Source organism: Hypomesus nipponensis, chromosome 4, assembly GCF_054491055.1.
Source record: "Hypomesus nipponensis isolate SF chromosome 4, ASM5449105v1, whole genome shotgun sequence".
NCBI lineage: Eukaryota > Metazoa > Chordata > Actinopteri > Osmeriformes > Osmeridae > Hypomesus > Hypomesus nipponensis.
This window is the reverse complement of record NC_140364.1, coordinates 14,820,083-14,844,531: the sequence shown is the minus strand read 5'-3', so window position 1 is coordinate 14,844,531 and position 24,449 is coordinate 14,820,083. Positions and strand designations below refer to the sequence as shown.

Here is a 24,449-nt window from a genome sequence, read left to right as displayed (position 1 = left end):
CTCGTCCGTCCTGTCTGATGGGGAGTCTCAGGGCGAAGCAGAACCCTTCCGGGCCTCTGACCGAGGCCACTGTGAAGCCCTCCTCCCTCTCCTCTCCTCTCATCATCCCTCCACTCGCTCCATCGCCACTCCTTTCTCCCCTCGGCTGTTTGACAGAACAGTCAGGCTCCTTAACCGTGTTCCTCTTCATCACACCCTCCTCCTCCTCCTCCTCCTGTCCGTCCGCCTCCCTGCCTCTCCCAGCCTCCTCCTCCTCTTCCTCCTCCTCCTCTTCCTCCTCCTCCTCTCGCTGTTTCCCAATGCGTTGTTTGTCCGTCAGCCGGGTCCAGCCCTGATTGGTTCCCTGACTGCCTCCTCTCTCAGTGGGCCCCACGGGCCCGGCTTCCCCCCTGGGGGCGACCCTCCTGTCAGAGTAGGTCCTCTCCACCACCCTCCTCTCCTGGTGCCCCTCCTCCACCAGCCCGTTCTCCCGGGAGCAGAGCACCCTGTCGGAGAAACTGAACGAACGTTTGGGGACCCCTCTGAAGGCTGAGGTCCTGTCCTCCCTCGTCCTGTCCGTCTCCCCGGGCAACCCGTCCCCCTCCCTCACTTCCCCTTCCCTCAGCAGGCTGGCAAAGCTATCGCTGCTTTTGGACCGGGACGGAGGCTTCGGGTGCTCGCCAAATTTACTCCGGAGCTCGCTGACCCTCCCCCCGCGCTCGGTCACGGCTGAGTCGTCGGCGCCGCTTGGTCTGTCGTCCCTGGACGAGGGAGGGACACCCTGAGGAGGGCCCTTCTCTCTGGGTGCCTCCTTCTCTCTTTTACTGGTCCACCCCGCCTCCCTTCCCTGCGGCTCCTTCTCTCGGTCCCTCCCCTCTTGTCTGATGGCCTTCTCCCCTTCTCCCTCCCTCCCCGGGCCCCTCCCCCCTCCGCTCCTGTCATCGGAGGTGATGGAGGGCTTGATGATCAGCACCTCGGACGCTCTGATCTCCGTCACGCTCCCTCCTCCAGCCAGGAGCTCTCGGAGGTCCATCTTCACCCCTCTCTTCTCCTCCTCCTCCTCCCTCCCTGCTTCCCTCCATCTGCCCCTCCGCTCCTCACTGCCCTTCCTCTCCTGCTCGATGATGATGATGTTGTCAGCCCGGATGGTGCGCAGGCCCGAGACCATCTGGAAAGGAGACGAGGAGCTGGGGGAATCGGAGTCTCTCTCCTCCCTCTCCTCTTTTCTCTTTCTCTGAGTCTCCTTCTCCCTCGTGGTGTCCCTGCTCGCCTCTCTCCCCTCACTCCTCTCCCTCTGTCTCCCCTCACTCTTCTCCCTCTCTCTCCCCTCACTCCTCTCTGTCCCCTCACTCCTCTCCCTCTCTCTCCCCTCACTTCTGCCCCTCTCTCTCCCCTCACTCCTCTCCCTCTCTCTCCCCTCACTCCTGTCCCTGTATCTCTCCTGGGGTTTCGTCCTTCCATCCCTCCCCCTCCCGGCCTCGGCGTTGTGGCTTCTGGGGACGCTTCTCTCCCTCTCCTTCTCTCTGCCCGGGCCGGCATCGTATTCCTTCACCCCCCTCTCCTGCCCCGTCTCTGCAGTCCGCTCCCCCTCTCTCCCCCTCCTCTCCTGCCCCGTCTCCCTGGTCCGCTCCCCCTCTCTCACCCTCCTCCGCGCGCTCTGAGAGCGGATGAATGGATTCTGGTGCACGGGAGCGATGGTTTCCTGGGACACCTTTCCGAGTGGCGGTCTGGGCTCTCCGTCCAGCCTGGACCCGCAGACCCCGCCTCCCTCTGGGCTGAGCGAGGCTTCGCTACCCTGGGGCACCAGGGGGCAGTCTAGCTCCCCCAGGACCTCACATGGAGCCTTGACATCACCCCCCTCCCTCTCTCTCTCCCTCTCTCCCACTCCCTCCCTCTCTCTCTCCCTCTCTCCCACTCCCTCCCTCTCTCTCTCCCTCTCTCCCACTCCCTCCCTCTCTCTCTCCCTCTCTCCCACCCCCTCCTGCTTGGCTCTCCTCCGTTGGATGATCCCTCGTTTCCAAGCGGGCATGCTGGCCAGCCTTGTCTCCTCCTCTCTCTCCCTCCTCTCTCGCTCCACCTCCTCCCTCCTCTTCCTCTCCAGCAGGAGTTGTTTCCATTCCGGCAGAGAGGAGACAGACATACTGGAGGAGAAGCCTTGCTTTTCGTTCAAGCAGTTTGACTGTCCTCTCTTCAAATCCTCTGGGAAAGCTTCTGTTTAACAGATGGGGACAGGTTTAACACTTGTTTCTATCTTTTTAAAATCTTGTCACGAACCACTCACTAATGTAGGATGCACAAAGGATCTTAGTAGAGATCATTGCAACTGAAGACTAGAATATTAGGCTATCGTGAACCAACTGGCTTTTGAACCTGAATCAAATGTACAAGACCATTGATTGTTTACAGTATCTTACATATGATGGAATTACTTAATTTGACTGCCAGAAACTCCCATCGAAGTTGTCTGCAGAACGCATGATAGGCTATTTCAGAGCTCTAGTTCATAATTCAATATTTCAGTATTACTGTAATCAATTCATAGACTCTTACAGCTATTACATTTAGTAATTTAGCAGACGCTCTTATCCAGAGCGACTTACAGAAAGTACAGGTACATTCCCCCCCCGAGGCAAGTAGGGTGAAGTGCCTTGCCCAAGGACACAACGTCAGTTGGCATGGCCGGGAATCGTTCTTGTAACTTGCAGATTACTAGCCCGGTGCCCTAACCGCTCAGCCATCTGACTCCCTGTTATTTTTACATATTTATTACAACAAACTATTTTGTAAAAAACTTACCCCGGTCTTTCTACTTAAAATTCAGTAAACCACGTTGCATTTCCACCTGATTTACAGATTGAGCGCATCGGTGGGTATAGACTGCTCGTGCTGTGCCTGTGATCTGAATCGATGCAAATCCGACACCGCTGCGTTCTAATCAATGAATCGATGCTGTCAAAAAACACCGGAGGATTTATCAGGTTTATATCATTACGTTAGATAACGACGACCTCGCTGTGAATTAGAGCGCGGAGTCTGAAAACAACTCTAACGGTAGTAAATATTCCCGGCTTCAGCACAGTCTGTAATCCGATAATTACATTAAACTCCGTCAGGGGAGTTAGTGGCACACACCATATTGCTCGTCCTAAGAAAAGACGGGTAAAGAAGATAGCCGTCTGCCAGTCTCCCACCCTCATCCCTCCCGCCTTCATCCCACCCCTCATCCCTCCCTTACGCTAATTGGAAGAGGAGGCAGGGGGTCACGGCTGAAAGTGCTGCCGGCAGAGCATGCAAGTTTACCTGAGGTAAATCCAACGTATGAAGCTTCGGTATACCCGCGGGATTTAAAGAGTCAATTTGAGACCAAATTAATTCGTGATTTAGTTTTAGGCCTTCATTTATGCTTACGATAATAAGCATATAAACAGACGTGTCTTACTTGTCAGCCGTTTCAAATAACAATTACCATGCATGTCATGTTGCAGTGTGAGATTTTTATCCTTTATAAAGACTGGCGCATCATGCATTTACTTCATCTCTAAAGACACAATAGCAGCTTGACAGTGAAGGAATGTATGAATAAAATCGCCAGAAATACAGTTTCTTTGCAATACAAAATACTAAATCTTGAAAAAAACAAACAGGAAATGTACAAAAACTCGAAATGTAGGTTGTGTACAAGTATTCCTATATTATGCCAAGAAGATCCTGTGACAAGAAACAAAATAAATACAGTGCAAGGCTTAGATTAGGTTCCGCAGAAGATTAATTGGGCACATTTGCTCATCAAACACCAAATACAATCCCTGAATCCCAGTTCCAAGATCTATCATATCTATAACTTCACAACTTACTTTCTAGATCTACCCAGGGAATATCTTCATGGCAGGAAAGGCAGAAGGACCAAGATCCAGCAGAGCCTGTTTTACGTTCAACAAGCTTTAACATTTACATGTAGGCCTATTTATTTAGCAGACGCTTTTATCCAAAGCGACTTCCAAGTGAGAACTTTATAAAGTAAAGTTTAAAGGCACAATAGGTAAGAATCTTTCAGTAAAAACAATAAAAAGGTTTTGTCCGCTATAAACATTTTGTATAAGGCGGTCCTAACCAGACCATCAGACCATAATAGGGAGCCCCCATTTCTCATATCACAACATAACGTAAACCGCAGCTTCACTCTATAAACGCAAACATTACTCCTCCTTGTGATTATTCCCGGCCTGAATGCTGCCCTCTGGTGGCAGAGAGAAGAGCTGCAGTTTGCTGCTGAGCTGGTGCCGGAGGTAGGCTAGGTCATGGGCGTCCAAGGAGTGCGCCAGGGCCAGGTAGGTGGAGAGCGACCCGGCCAGGATGAGTCTGTCCAGGGACAGGGCAGGCAGCAGCCACAGCACCACCCCCAGCTCCACACACACCGGGTGGCGGAGGTGGGCGAAGAGGCGCTGGGCTCTGGGAGACTTCAGGGACAGGGGGTCCCCCAGACCCAGACACTCGTAATACACCTGTGAGAGAAAGAGAGAGAGAGAGGAGAGGGGGAGGGAGAATGAGAGAGAATGGGGAGGGAGAGAGAGAGAGAGAGAGAGAATAAAGTGTGTAAGGGAGAGAGAAAAAGAGGGGGGGGGGAGAAATAAATAACAATACAATTTAATCCCTCACACAAGATAGAGTTATCTATTTGTAGGAAGACAAATCATACTCAGATGTGTGACATCACAGGAATATTTTAGGATACAGGAAGTGTGTCTCCGCCCACCTGTTTGACCCCCATCAGCTCCGCGTAGTCGAAGATCAGGAGGATGCTGCAGATGATAGCCCAACACAGGAAGTGCAGCACGAAGCAGACCAATGGGAACCAGGTGCTCCAGGGGGCGTGTCTCACGGCCCACACGCACGGAGCCTCGGTCACGGGCTGCCAACAGCGCATCAGGACCTAACAGGAGGCAAAACATTACATTCAATAACTTTATTTAGTCAGTATATTCTTTTAGTACACATTTTTGGGATGTGTGTGTGTGTGTATATGTGTGTGTTTACGTTTGTGTGTATACGCTTGTATACGTGTGTGTGTGTGTGTGTGTGTTTGTTACCTGCAGTGTCAGGGCGGTGGAGGAACAGTAGACTGTCCGGTTCAGGACCCCGAGGACAGCCTGGCAGGCCTGCTTCACCGGCGTCCAGGCCAGGAGGCTGTGCTGGGCGGTGAAGAACGCCAGCAGCCCCACATCCACACAGACAGACCACAGCACTGAGCTGTCCCGCAAAGCTACAGACCAGGGCACTGAATCTGTTGGATAACAAAACACATGTATACTCCTTTTTTTAAAGATATTCTACATATCAAATCAAAAGTGTTATTCATTTACTGCTTTTAAATGGCGGTTAAGACATACATCAGTTGTTCAATTGAAGTGACTTGAAGGGAAAAAGATTTGCGCCCAACGTGGGGCTCGAACCCACGACCCTGAGATTAAGAGTCTCATGCTCTACCGACTGAGCTAGCCGGGCGCTGACATCACGTAATATAGTCAAGCGTATTTATACTCGATATGTATCGTCTTTTATGATTATCGTGAGCTATTGTGGCATTGATATACTCATACATTGATTATTCTCTTTCTAATATTTACAAACCTAAGCTTGACATTTACATTTTTCGTTTATATGAATGTTTTCTGTAACTTCTCCCTTGTTCAACGTGTTACTTGAACAACACCATTAACTTTTTTACTGCCGCCTCGCTAAATCAGTAAATGTGTTTCTGTGAATTGCAACTACTGTACGTCGCAATCACACTGAATCAATTTACATAAATGATGCTGGCAAAGGCTTTGTGCGGCGCAAAAACATACCTTGACAGATTTTCGTCTCTCCAGTGATGTTATGATAAATGGCTCTAAAAGAAATGAAACGGACAAAGTCTGCACCGGTTATGAAAACGAAAACGAAGTTTAGGAGAGCCAATATACATATTGTCGGCCCGCGAACCGTGACTGACGCCATTTCAATATTCACTGTTCTGCAATTGCAACTTGTTCGAGTCTTCCGGGAACGAGAAACGAGCATATTAACACAAGGGGTCGCTGTTTTTAGGAAGAAATATCACTTAATGTCACTTTATCACTCATTTTATTTGGACATATTCACAGAATGGCTTGGAAAATGTATTAGGAAGATCTTATGCTACCAAATGAAATGCTTAACCAGACATATAACAAACCGATGTCAAAAGGTCGGAATACGGAATACTTAATAGACCATTGAAACAAAACATAAAGCGCTCTGATTGTCAAGTCAAATTGACCACACTGTCGTAGCACTCAACATGGTAACTCGTGTCCAACGACTCTATCCGGATAGATTCTCTGGATCCCTAAAGGTGAGCAGAGAAAACAAACTGTTTTAGAACCCATATATTACGTTGCTTTACAGTAATTCAGGGAAAATGTTGTTTTAGCTATCCAAAAACATTATAAATACGTTTTCTGTAAGGGAAGTTAATTATTGTAAATAATTGTTTTAATTGCCCACCTCTGACGGCAAAATGGGTTGTCTGCAAGCCGCGCAGTTAGGTGAAAAAAATCTGCGAACAAAGAATAAGTAAATGAGATGAACTGTAGCGGTCTTTCAGAAGACACCGTGGGTGAGGCCACGGGGCGGGGTTAGTTGACTCAGGGCTGAGTCCCGGTCTGGTGCTTAGTAACGGTGTAAATCACTCACTTGTAGTAATCTCTGACACAGTAAACCTTGTTTTTGGTGTCAACTGTGTAAAGTTTCCCCTCCATGTTCTCTTTACAGATAACGCAGCAAAAACAGGCAGGATGGTAGGACCTTCCAAGAGCCTGTATGACCTGAGGTAGACAGGGGTAGACATAGAACCTGGTGTTTGGACACACACACACACTCCCAAACACAAATGCTCACACACACTCGCACAAACACACATGCACTTCCACACACATACACACACACACACACACATGCAGTCACACAAACACACACACTAAATAAACATACCACGTCGTCTGTAGTTATACATCCACAGGCGTTGCAGATTTCTGAGGATGGGCAGACACCTGAATACTGGCAACAACATGGTTTGAATCAGGTCACGTGACTTTTATCAAGAAATACACACACAGTACACCCTCTCCACGGAGACAGCTTTACACGTAAGGCTTACCAAGAAGTCCTGCTCACAGAAGGCTTGTCCAGATCTATAGAAGAACGTTTTTCCTCTCAGCTTTTTACCTGAACATGTCGCAGAGAAGAAGTGAGATGAAGGATGGTGCTGGGAAAAAGGTGAATAACAGACAAACAACATAGACAGACAGACAACTATTCCACTGACAAAAAACGAGTCAACAGTCTAGCAGCGAGTGACACCAGTTAGTCCCAGCTGTCCAGCAGACGTAGCAGGAATCCTCACCACAGTAGCTGCATGTGAAGCAGGAGGCGTGGCAGAGTTTCCCCAAGGCCTCGCAAGCCTGTTCAACACCAAACACTCCCTTGCCGCACGTCTCACAGTTACCTGAAAAGGGCAGGCCACTCAAAATGAAGACACTGTGTAGTTTGTGGAAACTGCAAGAAAATGTATGTTTTAGTTCTGTCCTTTTCCCTTCAGTGTCAATGGAAACACAGCCCCCCCCCCCCCCCAGAGGGGGTCTCCTTCACAGACACGTGCCCACTCAACACCGCCGCATGGCTACCTCGAGCAGTGTACGTTGAGCAAAAAACACCAATACAGAGTCGAAACAAAAACAAGCTTTTCGGCATGCTCACCAAAGTAGAGGTCCTTGTTTGACTGGACTTCCATTTCCTCTGCCGTCCCAGACAGTCTGTCAGGGGCTAATCATGTGTGAAGGGGAGAGCGGAGGGTCTGAGGCTGTTAGGGGAGCCAGGTCTGGGTTTATAACCCCTCTGAGGGGTGTGTGAGGAGGCTCTCCAGGGGGCGGAATAGCCTGGAGCTTCACCGGCTGAACTGCAGGACCGCGATCTGGTGGAGAGAAGACAGACGAGACCAGCTGTCAGAGAGAGAGGGGGAGAGAAAGAGAGAGAGAGAGAGAGAGAGAGAGAGTAGTAGAGAGAGAGAGAGATAGAGAGAGAGAGAGAGACTGAGAGAGGGGAAGAGGGAGAGACTGAGAGAGAGGGGGAGCTGAGAGAGAGACAGAGAGAGAGAGAGAGAGAGAGAGAGAGAGAGAGAGAGAGAGAGAGAGAGAGACATAGAAAAACAGAAAGAGAGAGAGAGTGTGGGGGAAGGGAATACAAGGTCAAATAAACCAGTTGGACCAAACGACATTTAGGGTCTGCCGACAGCACGGCTTGTTTTAGCTTCATTCACCCATGCTGAGGGTTAGTTACATCTGAAGACTACACAAAGCAAACCACAGTAACGTCAACTCTTCAAACCCTAAAGCAAAAGAACTTCAGACATGGTTTGAAAATGATGTGATGCTGCCCTCAAGTGGTGTTTTAGATCTGGAGGCCAGAACAAGCATTTGACACAAGCTGTTATTTATTTTGAAAACTTGAAAACTTCAACAGCAGATATAGATCAACTAGATAAAAGTTTAGTACTTCACACCAGGGGCTTAGAGTCCTGTTGTGTGGGACATGTTTCTGACACAATACAGGAGTTTTCCATGTAAAATGCATCAGCCAGCCACAATCACGCCCACACTACCTGTCTGTCAAACTGGTTTCGCCATACCTTGAATAAACGCCAGTGAGGTGTGTCAGAATAGTCCAGTAGCCTTGGCTGGAGGCTATGTCTTAGGAATTCCATAGGAAACGTGTGGGGGCAAGAGCATGTCTCAATACAACTATGAATATTCACAGTACAAGGGGAAATTGCGTAGGCAAAACAGGGAACACAGAACACCAATGGACGGGTTATAAATATAAATATAGTTTTGCTGAGACGTAATTGCCCATAGAATCCTACAAGTGTCACTGGCTCTAGGGAAATATGACAATTCAGTAGCCTTTTGTTGTGTCATCTCTTATGTGAACACAAAGGGGAAACCTAACCTTTTTATAGACAAATCATCATGAATCTTTTAGTTGGTACAGAGAATTGGTTCGTAAATGTCTATTATCTTGAGGACCACTATGTGCATCCAACACTAAATTCCAGTGAAGCAGAGAAAATCTTGTCTTGGCTGAATATTACATTTGATAAAAGTAGGGCATCCATTAAGATAAAGCGCAGAGGGGAGGCAGAAAAAGGTTCTTGCCGCCATCACCCTCTCCGCAGAAAGGTGCGAACGACTCGCCAACCGTCAAGTTTCGACAGGTAATTGTATACACCCTCCTCTGCGAGAAACAGGTGATAGATAATAAGGAAGTCGCGGAACCTGCCTCCGACCGCAATGGAAATGTTCTAACGTGCGATTTTGACAACCATGCAAAGTCTATTTCAGAACAACCAGTAGTTAACCAGTAGAATTATTAATATTGTTCGGTATTTATAAAGGGACATGCGGATCTTCGGAACTTGCGCTTCCGTGCTCCTGGGAATTCTAACTTCGCTGCTTTTCAACCGGTCAGGTGAGAAAAAATATTTCAAACAAAACAGAGGTCGGGTGTTTCAAAACGGACATTGTGATTAACTACGCTACATACAAATGTGATGTTTTCATCGCCTCTGATTTGATTCTGTTTGATGATTTGTAATGTCTGTTCATTGTATCTGGTGAGGCAGCTAAGCATAGTGTGGGTGTTGAATTCATTATAGGCCTATTTTTGGAATATGTGATGATACACTAAAACTGCACAGTGTGGGAGCTGAGATAGAATGCTCGTCTTTCTGTAGGAAATATCTGGGGTATTCGGTTGCATCTGTAGCCTGTAGCCTACTTGACAACAAATTAGCTTACACGGCCAAGGTTGTAGATCTAGTGATTTATCGCTTGGTACTTGGCATAGATAAAAAATGGGGGGGCCAATCCAGGTTTCAGTTGCAATTGTTCTGCTTGTCTGTCATTGCTCTTGTAGCATTATGATGCAGGATTACAGTTCATGTTTATGGACAGGAGGCCCACTAGATTAAATGGAAGCATGACCTCGTCAATTATTAACAAACAATCTGTTGTATGAAATTCAGGCCATTGTGTTCGTTCCAGAGATTATGCAATATTAGTTTTCTGATCCGACACAATCAGGTGTCTCCTCCCGAGGTTAAAATACTCAATTCGCGTTTGTTCAAATACCACACTAGACAGATCAGACTATACTATAAAACTATAAAATACTATAACATAACAACATAACCAACCTATAGTTGTATTTTTACTGTTCCTTGCGCATACACTGATATTGTTCTGTGTTGGGTTCAAGTCCTTACAAGTTTTGGTGATGTCAAGAATTCCTTTCTGATAGTACATGTGTAGGGAATATAACACCACAAAACCAGCATTAAACACATACAGCTAAACTATATCCAACTTATTACATGATGTCACGCTGAAATATAAGATTGTGGAGGCACAAACCACACAGAAGAGTCAAATATCAATTTCAGTTCCTACTCACACAGTTAGTATCAAGGTGAAACTAGTCACTGTCACTTCTGAGAACAGGACCCTAAACTGGAACAATAGCTTGCTCTCTCAAAGTAAGTCAAGTTTATTTAGCCTAGCGTCTTTCACAGAACCAGGTCACAAAGTGCTTCACAAAAGCGAAAATTGTTAACAATAAGACCATGAAAACAGTAAAGAAAAGAAGTAAACACATAAACGCAATCAACAACAACTATAGTACAGAATAGTCATGCTGAATGACTCAGTGACTTGGTTGTTGACCAAGGCAAACAGTCATACAGGTGGGTAGATAGCTTTGTTGTTGTTTACACAATCACTCGGACCAGCTTCGGCAGTGTGTGGCTGGGGTGTTAACGCTGACGTGTTTTTCTGACTCTGAAATATAACCGACAAATAATAATGTGTTCATTTGGCAGACGCTATTAACCAAAGGGACTTACAGTACAGAGAGTGCGTACAACAGTTTCGTTATTTCCACAACTGGCCAATTGAGTGTCACGTAGATTTGAATGACCCTTTTTCCTGTGAAAGGGGGGTCTTCTGTTTAGTGTCCCTGTCAGGATGTGTGCATGTTTAGTGCTCAGCAGGCTTCAAGTTCAAACATTTGCATACGTTAAGTTCAAGCCTGCTTCCTGGCCTGTTTTTCCAGAGCAGCAGTGAAACTGTGAGCCCTCCATGTATCTCCTTATATATTCCTGTTGGAATAGTGCTTCTGCTTCGTTTCAACAAGCAGTGGTCTTTATGTCGCTGAAGGGAAGTTGGCCTGGTATACCCATTTTGAAATATATATATATATTCCTTAAATGGGTCTATCTACTTAGGCTCATAGGATGGGTTTTGGGAATGTTTTGGGGATATTCTCTGTGTTTTGGGGATATTCTTAGTGTTTTCATTACCCATTCAGTCTTCTCAAACTCAGGGATGTGCTAAATTGCTTCTCTCTGACTCTCTTTCTTCCCCAGAATGTCAGCCTGCGACCGTCACCCCTGACGTGGGCACCTCCGCGAGGGTGTCCACCAGCAGTCCACTCCCTCACCCCACTAACGGTTCCCTCCCTCAGTCCACGGCTGGCCCTCTCCCCCAGTCCACCACCGGTCCTCCTCCTCCTCCTCCTGAGTCTGTGACGACGCTAGAACCACAGGAGGATGAAGTGACCACAACTGTGCCAATAGCTACAACCAGTCCACCGACCAAAAGTGAGTCTGAAAAACCTATCTTCACAGCTGGTATGATGATCTGATCACAGGCACCACTCAAAATGCAGTTTTTTTTTGTGATTAGATGTGAAATCTAGTCATATTTGTTTATTGGTCATGCTCCACAGAGGGTAGGACCATGTCGGTGACCCCTGACCCCAACACCCTCGTCTTCATCAGGAGGGATCCCAAAGGCCCCGACTGTCAGGTGTGTGTAGGGAAGGACCCTGACTCCTGCAAATCCAAAGACCATGTTCTGAAAATCGCTTCCATCACCTCGGTGAGCTTCACCTGCCCCCGGCCGCAAGACGTCTTCAAGGTGGAGATCAACAGGGAAATCGGTGAGGAAACGTTGCTTCTGTTAATAGTATTTACTATTCTCATCACAATGCACCCTGACCCTCTCTTCCCCTGCCTTGTGTTTAATCTCTTTCCAGATTGCACAGAAGTCACCTGCAGCAACAACATCGTCCAGTCAGAGTCCCTCCTCTTCCCGGACTTTAACAGAACCTTCACCTGGGACCCGAAGGTCGTGGTAACCACCCGGGCCTTCCAGCTGGACTTCCCAGAACCAGGAATGAGGCAGATTCCCAATTCCGAGACTTGTCCCGATGAGCACATCTACCGCATCATCGCGTACCAGCGCACGGGGCCGGTCACCATTGGGACCTTCTGCCGCGACGGAGGCATCACCAGGATCCAGGTGAGAGGATGTTTATAGCGCTGAAGTATTGACTTATGTTCACACTACACCGCGCCTGGAAGCTGAGATCTTTCGATGGCTAGTAAATAGAAGCTGTTCTGCTACACTGATGACAAATAACCTACATATTGACTCACTTCTGATCCATGATCTTCTGTTGCACTATTCTACATGTACTATTTGCACGCCGCGTTGGATAGAAGTGTCTGCTAAATGAATAACAGTGTTGTGTAAAACGTGTCCCAGGTCCTATACAGGGGCCGTGTGTCCCTGGAAGTCCCAGCGGAGAAGAAACTGGAGCCTGTGGACTTCAAGGTCTCTGTTGGGCCTCAGACTGATTGTAAGTACACAACTGTGAAGTAACCAGAGAGCATTTAGGAACTGCTGTCAGCAGTGTTCCCCGGCAGTGATGTAAGAGCAGGAATTGGTGTTGTTATGTGAATTAACATCCCAGCTTGGTTCACGTAATCAAATGTTTCTCTGTAAAAAGCCTTTGCAGCCCCTTTGTTCTGCCACTCAATTATTTATTCAACTCTGCTCCTCTCTCTCTCTCTTTCTCTCTTTGTCCCCCTCTTGCTCTCTCTCTCTCTCTCTCTGTCTCTGTCTCTTCCCCCCCCCCCACAGTGCTAGCCAGGATCCAAGTAGCTCTTCCTCGCGGTGTGTCCAACACGGACTTCATCTCAGCCAACTATCCAAAGGACTTCCCGAGTCAGCAGAAGATGAGCTGGGACTTCCTGGTTCCAGGAATGCACAACTACACAATCGTCTTCCTGGACGTCACCTCGCCACAGTGCCTCAAGAACCAGGTGGGCCCCGGTAGCTCACCGGATAAGTGCTTGTACCATGTAGGCTGAAGCCTTACCGCCTTGGTCTTTTGCTGCATGTCTTCCCATCTCTCTGTCTTTCTCTCTTTCTTTCTCTCTCTTTCTTTCTGTCTTTTCTTTCTCTTTCTTTCTCTGTCTGTGTTTCTATCCTGTCACACTTCACTTAAAACTGTCCAATAAAGCATAAAAAATGCCCCAAAAATTAATATTTCAAATTAAAAAAACATTTCAAAGGTGGGCGTGGAGTACCTGACGGAGGGCAGGAAGACTCCCGACAGGACGTCCCTGATGGACCCTCAGCCTGCTCATCGCCAAGGCAACTTCGCCATGACCCTGCAGAACTGTGAGACCAACCGCACGGTACATGGCCTGAGACTGAACTTCAGGATCTCCGTGATGAGGAGTGGACACCCAGGTAAGCCGCGATTGGCGTTTCTCCGATTTTTTGGGGTCCGATTTTTGTGTCAGGCGATGTTTGTGTCGTGATTAATCGGAGTAAAAAAACAAACAACTTAATACTAGGCTGACAGATGTTTACTGTATGCACCATCCTGCCAAAGCAAATTCCTTGTCTGTGCAAACTTTCATGGCGAATAAATCCCATTCTGATTCTGATTCTGACAGTGGTTCCTTATAGAGTCAATCTTTTTTTCTGTTTGGCTCCTTGTGTCCCTTGTAGTTCTGTGCACGGTGGATATGACGCAGAAGAGAGGTCTGACTCTCAACATTGCCAAGAGGGGCTTGGATCCCTACTGTGAGATGAGTACAGGTTCTGTGGTCTCAGAGAATATCACCATTCCCTCAGGGACGAAAGCCAGCCTGTCCTTCCTCGACTGCCCCAGTGAAGATCTGTTTCTGACAGCCACTGAAACCATAGGTACCATATCCATCATCCCTTTGTGTCGATAACAACACATATCAAATGTTCCTTCTTTTTTGACTTGGCGTTCACCTTGATCGTTGGACTCGTATCGAAAATCTGCCTCTTGAAAGTCGACCCTCGTATAAGATTGTCTGATCCTTTTCGCTTTTCGCTTCAGTTGACATCTCGGAAACCCCCCTCTCTCCTTGCTGTGTTCCAGTGTGCAAGGCCAGGACATTGTGTCCTGATGTGGTCCTCGCTATCCCTGGCCTGGACACCTGCCTCCCCATGCCCCTCCAGAGCTTCCGCTGGGACCTCCAGGTCCCGTTCGAAGGCACCGTGGGGCTGCAGTGTCCTCAAGGAACCCTCCGGCAGTCCTTAGCGGGGCAGGAGTGTAACGGCACCGTCTCCCTCTTGTTGACCGAGAAGAACGGGGTGTCCATGGGCCACTTCTGCCCCGGAGGCATCATCAGTAAGATCCAGGTCCGCTCCAGTGTGACCGTCACGGCCGCGTCCAAGGACCTCAGCCTGGCGGGCAGGCCGCTGCTTAACGCCACCTTCACAGAGGAAATCTCAGGTGTGTTGGACCGTCTGTTGGAACATGCGTGCATCGGGTCAGGGGGAAGTTTGGCGGACGTATTCTGGATGTATGTAATCTATAATCACAGATATACACTACCGTTCAAAAGTTTGGCGTCACTTAGAAATGTCGTTATTTTTCCAAAGAAAAGCACTTTTTTTTCAATGAAGATAACATTAAATTAATCAGAAATACACTATACATTGTTAACGTGGTAAATGACTATTCTAGGTGGAAATGTCTACATAGGTTTATAGAGGCCCATTTCAAGCAACTATTACTCCAGTGTTCAAATGGTACATTGTGTTTGCTAATTGCCTTTAGAAGACTAATTGATCATTAGAAGGATTAGAATTTGAATGCCAAAGGTCTGCAATGTTGTAATTGCTGCAAATGGAGCTTTATTTGACGAAAGCAAAGTTTGAAGAAGAAAAAATTATATTTTGAATAATAGTAATTATTTCTAACATTAATAATTAACCTTGCAAACGTCTTGACTATATTTTCTATTCATTTAGAAAGTTATTTGATAAATAAAAGTGTGAGTGTTCATGGAAAACACGAAATTATCTGGGTGACCCCAAACCTTTGAACGGTAGTGTAAAGTGCTTGGGCAGTAAATTGTTGTCAGAATCTGCCCCATGAAAACACAAATCATGTACTTTCCTCATGAGCCACAAGAGGGCAATGACAGACTTCATGTTTACACTGAACTATTAGTTTCAACGCCATTGTCATCGAGAGAACAGGTAGAAAGCCAATGAAATGCATTTGGCATCTAACCAGGAAAAAAAATACAATTGATATACAGTAATGCGAATCTAAGACTATAAATTTCAGTATGTACAGCGTATAGTATGGACAGTATGTTCAGTAGGGGAATATGTACAGTATGTCCAAGATGCAACCAAAAGACATGTTTAAAGACATGTTAAACTATCCTCCGGGTGATAAATCCACATGAGCAGGTTTGATGAGCGATCCCTTCCTTCCCTCCCAGACAGCATCATATACTCGGTCAGCCCCAGGGTGGGCGACCCGGCCTTCCTTGCCACCCCCAACTGGCCCAGCGGCATGGCCCCCTCCTCCACCGTCAACTGGATCGTCTCCCTGCCCGACCAGTACGAGGCCGACCTGCGCTTTATCAACATCAGCCAGCCCAAGTGCGTGGATTCGCACACCGACCTCAAGGTGAGACTGCAGCTTGGCGGTTAGAGCGTTTGAACACAGATCGAGAGGTCAACCAGTTCAAATCCCCTCCTTGTGATGAAAAAATAATAACAAATAAATGTTTGAACGTTTGGTTTGAACTAAATGATTGGTCGTGCCATTACATTCCCCCCCCCCCACAGGTATTTGATTCTTATAATTGTTACTATCAAACCTTTTTAGATGTGTTGGCCGCCATTAGGATGTGAACTTGACTTCAGCAAATAGGACAGAAAGTGTCTCTGAATGCCAATACCGACCCTGCCTTCAGGTGCAGACCCTGGGGTCTCTGGAGGAGATGCTGAGCCGCAGGGAGGACGAAGTGGCGGCCGACAAGCTGCTGGTTCCTGAGAGCTTCTACCTCAACATGACCAACTGCCAGGTTGAGGAGGGCCAGTTCAGCGTGCTCACCAAAGTCACCGTGCAGAAGAAGAGCAGTGAGTAGCACTTTTTTCAAAAATAATGTTTCCTAATATATCTTTAGAAATAGAAGAAAAAAAAAATCTAACCAAAACTTAATTTTCACACAGTGAAAATATAAGACAGAAAGAGATCCTGCCATTAAATACAGATTAAAAAGTATTTGTACTTCGTTACTTCCCATCTCTGCTCGTAACAAGCACTTGTAGTCGTGAATATGATGCTACCTATTAGCCTCTCATAGCTAATAGCAATAGTGATGGGTATAGCTCTGTAAAGGAGCATTTGACCGCAGATCAGCTGCTCACAGGTTCAAATCCCCCCTTGTGACTGCCTTTGGATGGAAACATATGCTAAATGAAGACATTCTGATAATAAAGTATTCTCAGTGTGTGCATACTCATGTGACGACCCCGCCTCTACTGGGGGCTGGGTGAGCTACTGGTCTTTGTACTACGGATGTCCCGCAGGTGTGGCCAGCTTCAGGGAGAGAGAGAGAGGTCGCGTGGAAACCTGGCTCCCTAATAAAATCATTATATTGACGTGAATCCTTGCGTGACTCTGTTATTTGGCATGCCTGTGAGCCTGGCATGACACTCATGATTCTGTTGTTTGTTTGTAGGTGTCCTCCTCAGCATCATCCTGGGTGCTGTGGGAGCTCTGCTGCTCCTCCTCATAGCCCTGGCTGTGATCTGCCTGCTGAAAAAGTACGTACGCCTGATTCAGTTCAAACATATTCGGATATCATCTTCGTGAGGCGATGTACATATATGTTATCTTTGATGTAGGTTCATGTCTAATCTGAGATGTTTAGATCATTGGTGGTAAGTTGTTATCAGCCCGTTTTTTTTTTATTTTATTTTTTTTATCATTTATGGCTGTAACTGCTGTGTGTTTGTGAGTTAAACAAACTGCCTTAGATAGATTCTGCCTCGAAGTATTTTATAATAATATGGATATCCTTTTGATTGAAACAAAATACAATCTTGTTTTACCAGGAAAAGGAGGACCATGATTAAAGAGCCGTCCATCTACATCGGGAAAGGCAACATCTTCATCCCTGGCGATGGGATGTTTTCTAAAACCCGCGCCGACAACGACTCCCACGTCTACGCCTCCATCGACGAGACCATGGTCTACGGACACCTGCTTCAGGATCAAGGTTACATGGAAAACATCCAGGAACACTTCCAGGGAATGCCGGTGGACTCCTACCGGACTTTCACAGGTCAGATCGACGTACCTCCGGTGATCCTAGAGAGCAGCCCAGAGCAGGAGCTCGACCATCGGCCGGAGAAAGACGTTTACAGACCCTTCCTGGACCCATCTGAAAGCTTTCTCCCCGCCAGGCCCAGGACCCCCATAGGACGTCAGGACAGCCTGGGATTCGAGGATCGCAGGATGGTGGACAATGAGCTGTACACATTCAAGAACACCGGGGATATAAACAAGATCCGTCTGTCGGCGGAATTGCAACCAGAACCAGCGGTGGACGGCCAGGACTCGGACTGGGAAGACTCGATGTAGCGTGACAGTTTGGGGGGGGGGGGGGGAATGGAACGCTGTTACTCATTCACCTCCCACTGGCTCACTGCGGATCAGAGCCAAACAGCAGTTGGTATCCTTTAAATACTCTGTTTGTATTTGAAAGGATGAAGGACTGGAGGGTCGAGTGGGTGGGATTAGGCATTTTTGGGGAACATTTCCACTGGTTTTGTTATGCAAGGCAACCTCAGTCCAGCACTGATGACATGTTTTCAAGAGTGTCAAGCGGTGTGTGGTGTAGAGGAGAGGCTGCAGTGCCTTATGGTGACTCAGGGACACACCTACTGCATCAGGACGTTTAACTGCAGTTTTTAGTAAACACTGCCACATTTCTGTTTTTAGATGCCTGGTCTATTTTTATTTTTTTTATGTACAATGGTATGTTTTGTATAGTTCACTTAACTAGCCTACCTACTTCATGTTAGTGATTGTTTTCCTGGAGTGATTTTGTTTGTATTTCCTTGAAATGGATGTATTGTGCTGTAGCAGAGTACTTTTTATTGACACCAAGTGATTTTTAATGGGAGTGTTTTGTCTTGTGCTCTTTTTGGTATCTGCAAATGTTTTCTCTGTTTGTGAAACTGAACTGTATTTGCCATGACAGATTTTAGAATAAATTCCATATGAATTCGAATGGATTATCTCATGTAGGCTGTGTTTTTCACTCTGATTGAACGGTTGAATTTAAAATCCTAGCTGGCAGGTTTGAGACTTGAACCACAGGAACTTGAACCGTACAACGATGGTGTGGAAGACTTTCAATCCAATGGCCACTAGGCTATTGTTATGGGAAATGGTCAAAGCAGATGCCAAGTCCATCATAAACGATGCAGTCCTTAGGCCAAGTGTCTTTCACAAACCCTAACCCTTCCTCTCACTTAATTTCTCAATGTCTGTAACCAACACTTCATTTAGTCGTTTTATATATCTTTATTACATTATAGGCTACTTCTTTCAGTTTACAACAGGCTAGACATTACTTTGTGAAAAAACACTTGAAAAGGCTAGCGCTGAATTAAACTTCGTTTAGAGAAAGAAAAGGATAGGCTAGCAGAAGTCTACCAGGATTCAGTTTCATGTGAAATATTCATTTTTTTCTCATGTTTTGTACAGGTCTAGAGGAAATGTCTCTTGAATCTGTTTATATCAACGTGTGATAGGCTATCTTTTAGAAGACTAGGCTATTGTCACCTTTTATGTTGGTGTCAGCTTTGGAAAAGTGCCATGTGCTGAGATCTCCTCAAAAACAAAATTAAGGTATACCTACTTTGATCTACCCCCTCATCAGGGACAATTATAGCTGAGAGTGCAGAAAGGTATAAAAAGCAGGACAAAGAACCAGTTAAAGCCCAAGATAAGACGGCAATATCATCTGTTCTCCTCAGACAATGTTAAACTCGCAGACAGAAGCCTTTTCCTCGCTACAGTTTTCATCGGACCATTTCCCGCCCTTGGCCTCGAGCACCGCGCAGTTCTCGGACTGGCCACCGTTTGGTTGTGGGGACCGGTAATCGGTGTTATCCCAGTTCTTGAACAGAATGCTGAGGCCTGTCTGGTCCTTCCAGTCTCCCTCCTTCACCATGTCGTTGATACCTAACCAGATCTGCTCGTTTTGTCCGATGCTTTCGCGGACGTAGACGCTCAGCTGGTCGTTGTAGTTGGCGGACGTAGGCGAACTGAGGATGCCGCCCAGGCCGATGCAGTCTTCATTAGCCTGGTGGTAACGCTTCTTAACGGGGTCGGACAAGTAACACTTCCCGTGAACCTTGACTCCTTTCAAACAGACTGAGGAGATGCAGAATGGATGGGTAGATGATTAGGTTTAAAGACACGTCAAACATACCTACAAGTTTAGGTTGTAGCTAAATGTGGGGTTGAAGAAAGCCTATCCAATTCTAAGGCTAATATTTTGGACACCCTTGATCTTTTTATAGGCTACAGTAACTCCTGTCCATGTAGGTATTCAGTTACATTGTCATTTGGATATTTTTCATATGCTTTACAGATAAAAAATAGAAAAATTCTGCCCATCTGGGTTGTGTTTATAAGGGAAGCCGACCACATTTCGTAACATATGGTTGGATTTGACTTGAGGCGCATTGACTAGGCCCTATCACAATCATAGCGTTCCCAACTTAAATGTAGACGGTGCACATAGTGTATGAAGGCTACAGTTAGCCTTTTGTGTTTTGGGTGTGACAATAGGCCTATTGATTTATTTAGACTTTTTCCTTAATATCGTCTGTCGTCTAGGAAACGTGTCCTTATTTAGACTGAATGTGATTCTTACCTGTCTGCAGCGCCTGGTTCTCCTTCAGCAGATTCAACTGCTGGACGATGTCATCAATCTGCTTCTGCAGCCCCGCTATGGCGGGGTCCACGTCTAGCAGAAACGGGTTGTGTGGGCAGAAACATACAAATTATACATTTAATAATATATATAAACACCCCTTGAAGACGTCCTTCCTGTGTTGTGTTTCTCTAGCTTGGAGTCATCCGTCCCTTATGCAAAATTAATTTATCAGGTGCTTTTAAAACAAAGCCACAAGTATATGTGTGTGGGGACACACTTGGATATTGAAGATAATACAATAGACCACTCATGACTAAAGAGTCGATATCTCCTCACCTTAACTTGCAGAAGAGGTCGGAAGTTCAAACCGCCCTGTGTACTTTTTTGTTGCCTGTGTAAAATCTGCTAATTTAACATCTTACCTACCTTTTTTCACTGTTTTCTTCTTTGAAACACCTTGTTGGAATGAACCGTGAACCAGCAGTAGCAGAACACACACAAACACTCCTCGGAACTCCATGGTACCAACTGCCGACTGACTCCTCAAACGCTGAGCCTAGCATTTAAACTTCCTCCTCTCCCTCCTCCTTCCCACCTCTCCCTCCTCTTCCTTCATCCACAAAAGGAAATAAGACTGTGATCCTAAACTGCTGTTGTAAGAGCGTTGAGTTGTCTTATTTTACTCCACACACAGCCATTCACTCAGAAGACAGACATATAACCATTTATATTTCTACTTAACTACACTCCCACTGGCATTCATGAGGTTACCTTTATAAAATTTTGTTTTGTTTGTAAACGTCTTATAGAGAATCTTGCAAACTATTGTTGAAATCATGCATCACGTAACACCATGTAGAGCGCAATTCAAACCATTCACGTATCGCGTCTTTCAATCTCAAGACTTGGCTCAGGTTGTCTTGAGCTTTGACTCAGAGCGAGGGATTAGGAGGGAGGGAGCAGGGTTTGTGCAGGGAGGGCTCGTGTTGGGCCTGTTTGTATCCACAGCCAGAGAAGACACAACTCCACCCCACATCTGCTCCCTGGACCTCCTGTCACAGGGCCAAGCACAGGCCTCTCACTGTCCCAACAAGATACACAACACCGGGTATACGCCCCTTGGTCATCTTGAAGCCACTTTGTGCAAACCTGTATTCCCCCCCCCCCCATTTCAGACGACAGCAATAACCACACCCTTACACCGAAGACCAAACAGACTGTACAAAAGGTGTTTTATTAGAAAAATGCAAACATCCGGTTTCAGCCGAGGAAGCCGACCTTCTGTCTCCTGCTTCCCAGTCTCTCCTCGCTGCTCAGCAGCTCCATCAGGGGCGTGTGGAGGGCCTTCCCCACCCGCTTGCCCGTCTGCAGAAAACACACATCCAGACGGGTTAAAAGTATCTACACACAAAACATAACACACACGTACTAAATGGAGTTTGTTTTACAAAGGGGAGGCAAACTACATTTTCTTCGAATTCCCTCGACTGTAGAAGAAACAAGGTTTGTTCCTGTGCTGCATGCCTTTCTAAGTTGGTGAGACTTTAGAGAGTGTAGGAGAAGCATGTTGAAACCCCCCAGAGGCCTCAATGTACGTGTGCGATTGTTCGTACTTGAGCAGCATTGCTCACATACTCCACTGCTTACTTTAGAGGATCTTTGCTTTACTGGCCCACAGTTCCTGCTGGTGTAACACGTTGCAAATTCTCGCACACTCAATCCCAGAGGAGACGTGAACAAAGTACACGTACTTAAGAGTCAAGTATAACTCTCTGCTCACCTCAGTCATCTCAAATATGCTCTCAGGGTCCAGGCTCCCCCCCCCCAGCTTGCGGACGCAGGTGACTGTTCCCCTGTGCGTGACGGAGATGATGAGGCTGGCGACAGAGCAGGCCTTCTCCTGCAGAGTGGGGTCCACCACATGCCTGTGGCCCACCTAGGAAGACGAGCACACGCAAACACACACACACAATCGCATGCACCATAACACAAATGTGTGAAAAAACAGGAGTACATATGACAAATGACAAACAAACCTACGCCACACACACACACGTCAGCGGGTTACTGTGACAGCTGCTCTCGTGTCCTCTGTGTCAGCACCAGCTGCCTCAAGCTGCACAAAGAGCTGCCTCACTGTGCACAAAGAGCTGCCTCACCTTGCACAAGGTCACGATGCACGGCACGTTCTCCACGTCCAGCCTCACGCAGTCGTACGGGTCGTCCGACAGCTCGATCTCCTTCCCCCCTTCCTCGTCCTCTGACAGGTGCACTCTGGCAAGTCTGTTGGGAGGGACAAGAGGGAGAGATCAGCGATTGGCTGACTCGGGTGTCTGCCCCTGTTCTGCTGAGCGAGCAGGTCATAAACAAACCTGAGCCAGGTTGTTTACGATAAAGCGTCCTCAGCATGTTTGCTCGAATATGTTAGAAGATGTAACGTAAACATGGGTGTCGAGAGTCTTGTAAAAGGGAAGTCATCGTTGCATGTCGTTTTACGTAAAGAAAGTTAGGGTACAGAAGTTAAAAGTTGGGTTACGTAAAGAACTAAACTCAAACTTAAAGTAATTCACTTGTTGGGTAAAGTTACTTAAAGAAGGTTTACCTATTACATTTTTTTTCCAACTACGAAATGTGTTACGTTAACTACTTAGTGTTCGTAGGGTAACCAGTGCTAGAACCTTACCTTGTGTTAAACAGAGCTGCCTTAATAGCCACAGAAATGCCATCAAATAAGTTTCCATCACACTGAAGGAGCTAGGCGGGGGGAAAAAAAAGCTTGCCATTAGTATATCAGGTTGAGGTTGGGGGTCCATAGATGGTCCAGAGCACCGAGTTGGAACTCTGTATATCAACATCCATTTGCACATTTCTATTTCTAACTGCCTGCACCTCTCTGTCACCAACCGTCTCTGTCCTCACTGAACTGCTCCTCCCAAGGTTTATAACATTTGAAATTCTCAATTAGTTTTACTGGGAGTTTTTCCTTGTCTTCTGAAGGTTAAGGTTGGTTGAGGGAAAGCTCTACGGGCATGTGTAAAGCGCTCTGTGACATTCCTCGTAAATGCAATACAGGCTATACAAACAGAAAAAATGATTTGATGAGGAACCTCCCATCTGGGCCACCCAGGGTGATGAAACATTCTCACCCAAACGCAGACTGACCTACCAGTACGTCCACGTAGAGCACCCAGCAGTGCTCTCCTGCACTGATGCACAGCTTCTTCAGGTCCACGCTGCGTCTGTTGTTGAACACCTTGTACAGGGTGTTACTCAGTTCAGTACCCAGCTCCTCTCCGCCTCGACCTTCAAACTCTGGGGTGGCATTCGCAGAGCTGGGGGGGACAAAAACATGAAAATTAACTTTGAAGCCATGAGATAAGTTGTATCCATATTTACTGTTTTGATCGAATGTTCTGGAAAGAGTGTTTCATCGGACTAACTTAAGTCCATGATGCAGACGTAGTGCTTACCAGTCAACAAAGAACTCCAGGTAACCCTCGTCTGGTACCGTCGACCTTGGTTTTCCTATTTCAGCTTTGACTCCGACTAGTACGGCGGTGTGACCCTGTAAGACACACGCCGGGTTTAGTTCGTCATGTGTGCAATAAATCCACTGTAGAGAATCCCCCCAGTCAACGCAGTTGAATGATAGGTGGTGGGACAGGGTACAGATGTTTGCACACAAAAAAAAAAGTTGTTCGTATTTATTTGACATAGTAGTCTTTTAGCAGCCGCTGTCACTGTTATCCAAAGTGCTGGTTCATGATAGTGAGCCATCTCGGCTGGCTGTGTTTACCAGTGTGACTTTGGCTGAGCCATCTGTGTTTGACACCACGTCCGTCTCTATCTCCATGTGTCGGTAGTCCTCGCAGCCTCGTCCATCCACTCGCAAGTCATCCTGGAGAAAAACACATAAACAAAAACACAACATTGCTAGCGCTAGCCAACTTAAGCGTGCTACAGGTTAGCCTGCTGGCTAACTGGGCTGCCTCAATACAGCACAATGCAGCAGAGTTAACAGGTTATATATCTTCATTAAATCCGGTTTAGTACTTCCTTTGAATGCCATAATCAAGCAATACATATTACAAATTAAACCTACCCGTATGCCATGCAAAATGTACACCTTTTCGGCTTCACTGACTTGAACAGTTGCCATGCTGGTGCTGCCAAACACTACCGGTATCACGTGCGTCCCAGCAGCCTACATCATCAACATGCGCTCATGTCAATCCAGATGGTTTAATTATCAGCTTTTTGCACACATGAAATTCCACAGATTGTGTGTAAAAAGGTTAATTAG

At 46.7% G+C, this 24,449-nt stretch overlaps 5 protein-coding genes and 1 non-coding gene across 7 annotated transcripts; 1 reads left to right on the top strand and 5 right to left on the bottom strand.

The window, feature by feature from the left end:
* Nucleotides 1–102: 102 nt before the first annotated feature.
* On the bottom strand, nucleotides 103–2,154 carry LOC146295772 (uncharacterized). The gene is made up of 5 exons (XM_084696021.1): nucleotides 1,925–2,154; nucleotides 1,622–1,810; nucleotides 1,378–1,525; nucleotides 291–1,341; nucleotides 103–145 (listed from the first exon to the last, which is right to left on the bottom strand). The coding sequence occupies exons 1-5, from the start codon at nucleotides 2,117–2,119 to the stop codon at nucleotides 103–105; spliced, it is 1,626 nt and encodes a 541-aa protein (XP_084552147.1). The 5' UTR covers nucleotides 2,120–2,154.
* A 1,492-nt stretch (nucleotides 2,155–3,646) lies between these two features.
* On the bottom strand, nucleotides 3,647–7,986 carry nrm (nurim). Of its 2 annotated transcripts, none has more exons than XM_084695658.1 (10): nucleotides 7,756–7,986; nucleotides 7,403–7,504; nucleotides 7,157–7,224; nucleotides 6,991–7,056; nucleotides 6,694–6,824; nucleotides 6,505–6,556; nucleotides 5,826–6,346; nucleotides 5,067–5,260; nucleotides 4,733–4,909; nucleotides 3,647–4,481 (listed from the first exon to the last, which is right to left on the bottom strand). In XM_084695658.1, the coding sequence occupies exons 7-10, from the start codon at nucleotides 6,037–6,039 to the stop codon at nucleotides 4,176–4,178; spliced, it is 891 nt and encodes a 296-aa protein (XP_084551784.1). In that variant the 5' UTR covers nucleotides 6,040–6,346; nucleotides 6,505–6,556; nucleotides 6,694–6,824; nucleotides 6,991–7,056; nucleotides 7,157–7,224; nucleotides 7,403–7,504; nucleotides 7,756–7,986; the 3' UTR covers nucleotides 3,647–4,175. The 2 variants fall into 2 exon arrangements, with proteins under 2 accessions (XP_084551784.1, XP_084551785.1); XM_084695659.1 differs by having other exon boundaries at nucleotides 6,991–7,049.
* trnak-cuu (transfer RNA lysine (anticodon CUU)) lies at nucleotides 5,409–5,481 on the bottom strand. The gene has a single exon. It is a non-coding gene; the product is annotated as a tRNA-Lys (tRNA).
* Nucleotides 7,987–9,151: 1,165 nt separating the features above from the next.
* Nucleotides 9,152–17,844, top strand: cdcp1b (CUB domain containing protein 1b). The gene is made up of 13 exons (XM_084695392.1): nucleotides 9,152–9,522; nucleotides 11,477–11,710; nucleotides 11,839–12,051; nucleotides 12,148–12,413; nucleotides 12,660–12,753; nucleotides 13,038–13,219; nucleotides 13,472–13,652; nucleotides 13,917–14,114; nucleotides 14,320–14,676; nucleotides 15,680–15,870; nucleotides 16,160–16,325; nucleotides 16,931–17,015; nucleotides 17,307–17,844. The coding sequence occupies exons 1-13, from the start codon at nucleotides 9,453–9,455 to the stop codon at nucleotides 17,833–17,835; spliced, it is 2,766 nt and encodes a 921-aa protein (XP_084551518.1). The 5' UTR covers nucleotides 9,152–9,452; the 3' UTR covers nucleotides 17,836–17,844.
* A 952-nt stretch (nucleotides 17,845–18,796) lies between these two features.
* On the bottom strand, nucleotides 18,797–20,669 carry LOC146295768 (tetranectin-like). Its single transcript, XM_084695801.1, has 3 exons — nucleotides 20,573–20,669; nucleotides 20,144–20,236; nucleotides 18,797–19,638 (listed from the first exon to the last, which is right to left on the bottom strand). The coding sequence occupies exons 1-3, from the start codon at nucleotides 20,664–20,666 to the stop codon at nucleotides 19,235–19,237; spliced, it is 591 nt and encodes a 196-aa protein (XP_084551927.1). The 5' UTR covers nucleotides 20,667–20,669; the 3' UTR covers nucleotides 18,797–19,234.
* A 692-nt stretch (nucleotides 20,670–21,361) lies between these two features.
* On the bottom strand, nucleotides 21,362–24,359 carry exosc7 (exosome component 7). The gene is made up of 8 exons (XM_084696903.1): nucleotides 24,249–24,359; nucleotides 23,943–24,044; nucleotides 23,617–23,711; nucleotides 23,313–23,478; nucleotides 22,830–22,900; nucleotides 22,306–22,429; nucleotides 21,927–22,082; nucleotides 21,362–21,511 (listed from the first exon to the last, which is right to left on the bottom strand). Exons 1-8 carry the CDS (start codon nucleotides 24,303–24,305, stop codon nucleotides 21,407–21,409), a joined length of 876 nt encoding a protein of 291 aa, XP_084553029.1. The 5' UTR covers nucleotides 24,306–24,359; the 3' UTR covers nucleotides 21,362–21,406.
* Nucleotides 24,360–24,449: the final 90 nt, after the last annotated feature.

What these genes read in the sequence shown, in the direction of transcription:
- LOC146295768 (XM_084695801.1), bottom strand. Translation starts at nt 20,666, where the DNA reads ATGGAGTTCCGAGGAGTGTTTGTGTGTGTTCTGCTACTGCTGGTTCAC. An exon ending in GAAGAAAACAGTGAAAAAAG is followed by an intron (nt 20,237 to 20,572) that starts GTAGGTAAGATG and finishes CGTTTCTGCTAG; the next exon opens with ACGTGGACCCCGCCATAGCG. An exon ending in GAACCAGGCGCTGCAGACAG is followed by an intron (nt 19,639 to 20,143) that starts GTAAGAATCACA and finishes GCATCTCCTCAG; the next exon opens with TCTGTTTGAAAGGAGTCAAG.
- LOC146295772 (XM_084696021.1), bottom strand. Translation starts at nt 2,119, where the DNA reads ATGTCTGTCTCCTCTCTGCCGGAATGGAAACAACTCCTGCTGGAGAGG. An exon ending in CTCAGAGCGCGCGGAGGAGG is followed by an intron (nt 1,526 to 1,621) that starts GTGAGAGAGGGG and finishes AGGGGGGTGAAG; the next exon opens with GAATACGATGCCGGCCCGGG. An exon ending in GGGGAGAGAGAGGGAGAGGA is followed by an intron (nt 1,342 to 1,377) that starts GTGAGGGGAGAG and finishes GTGAGGGGAGAG; the next exon opens with AGAGGGAGAGGAGTGAGGGG.
- nrm (XM_084695658.1), bottom strand. Translation starts at nt 6,039, where the DNA reads ATGCTCGTTTCTCGTTCCCGGAAGACTCGAACAAGTTGCAATTGCAGA. An exon ending in AGAGACGAAAATCTGTCAAG is followed by an intron (nt 5,261 to 5,825) that starts GTATGTTTTTGC and finishes GTTATCCAACAG; the next exon opens with ATTCAGTGCCCTGGTCTGTA. An exon ending in CCACCGCCCTGACACTGCAG is followed by an intron (nt 4,910 to 5,066) that starts GTAACAAACACA and finishes GCCTCCTGTTAG; the next exon opens with GTCCTGATGCGCTGTTGGCA.
- cdcp1b (XM_084695392.1), top strand. Translation starts at nt 9,453, where the DNA reads ATGCGGATCTTCGGAACTTGCGCTTCCGTGCTCCTGGGAATTCTAACT. An exon ending in GGAGATCAACAGGGAAATCG is followed by an intron (nt 12,052 to 12,147) that starts GTGAGGAAACGT and finishes ATCTCTTTCCAG; the next exon opens with ATTGCACAGAAGTCACCTGC. An exon ending in TGTTGGGCCTCAGACTGATT is followed by an intron (nt 12,754 to 13,037) that starts GTAAGTACACAA and finishes CCCCCCCCACAG; the next exon opens with TGCTAGCCAGGATCCAAGTA.
- exosc7 (XM_084696903.1), bottom strand. Translation starts at nt 24,305, where the DNA reads ATGGCAACTGTTCAAGTCAGTGAAGCCGAAAAGGTGTACATTTTGCAT. An exon ending in CTGGAGTTCTTTGTTGACTG is followed by an intron (nt 23,479 to 23,616) that starts GTAAGCACTACG and finishes TGTCCCCCCCAG; the next exon opens with CTCTGCGAATGCCACCCCAG. An exon ending in TGCTCTACGTGGACGTACTG is followed by an intron (nt 22,901 to 23,312) that starts GTAGGTCAGTCT and finishes CCCCCCGCCTAG; the next exon opens with CTCCTTCAGTGTGATGGAAA.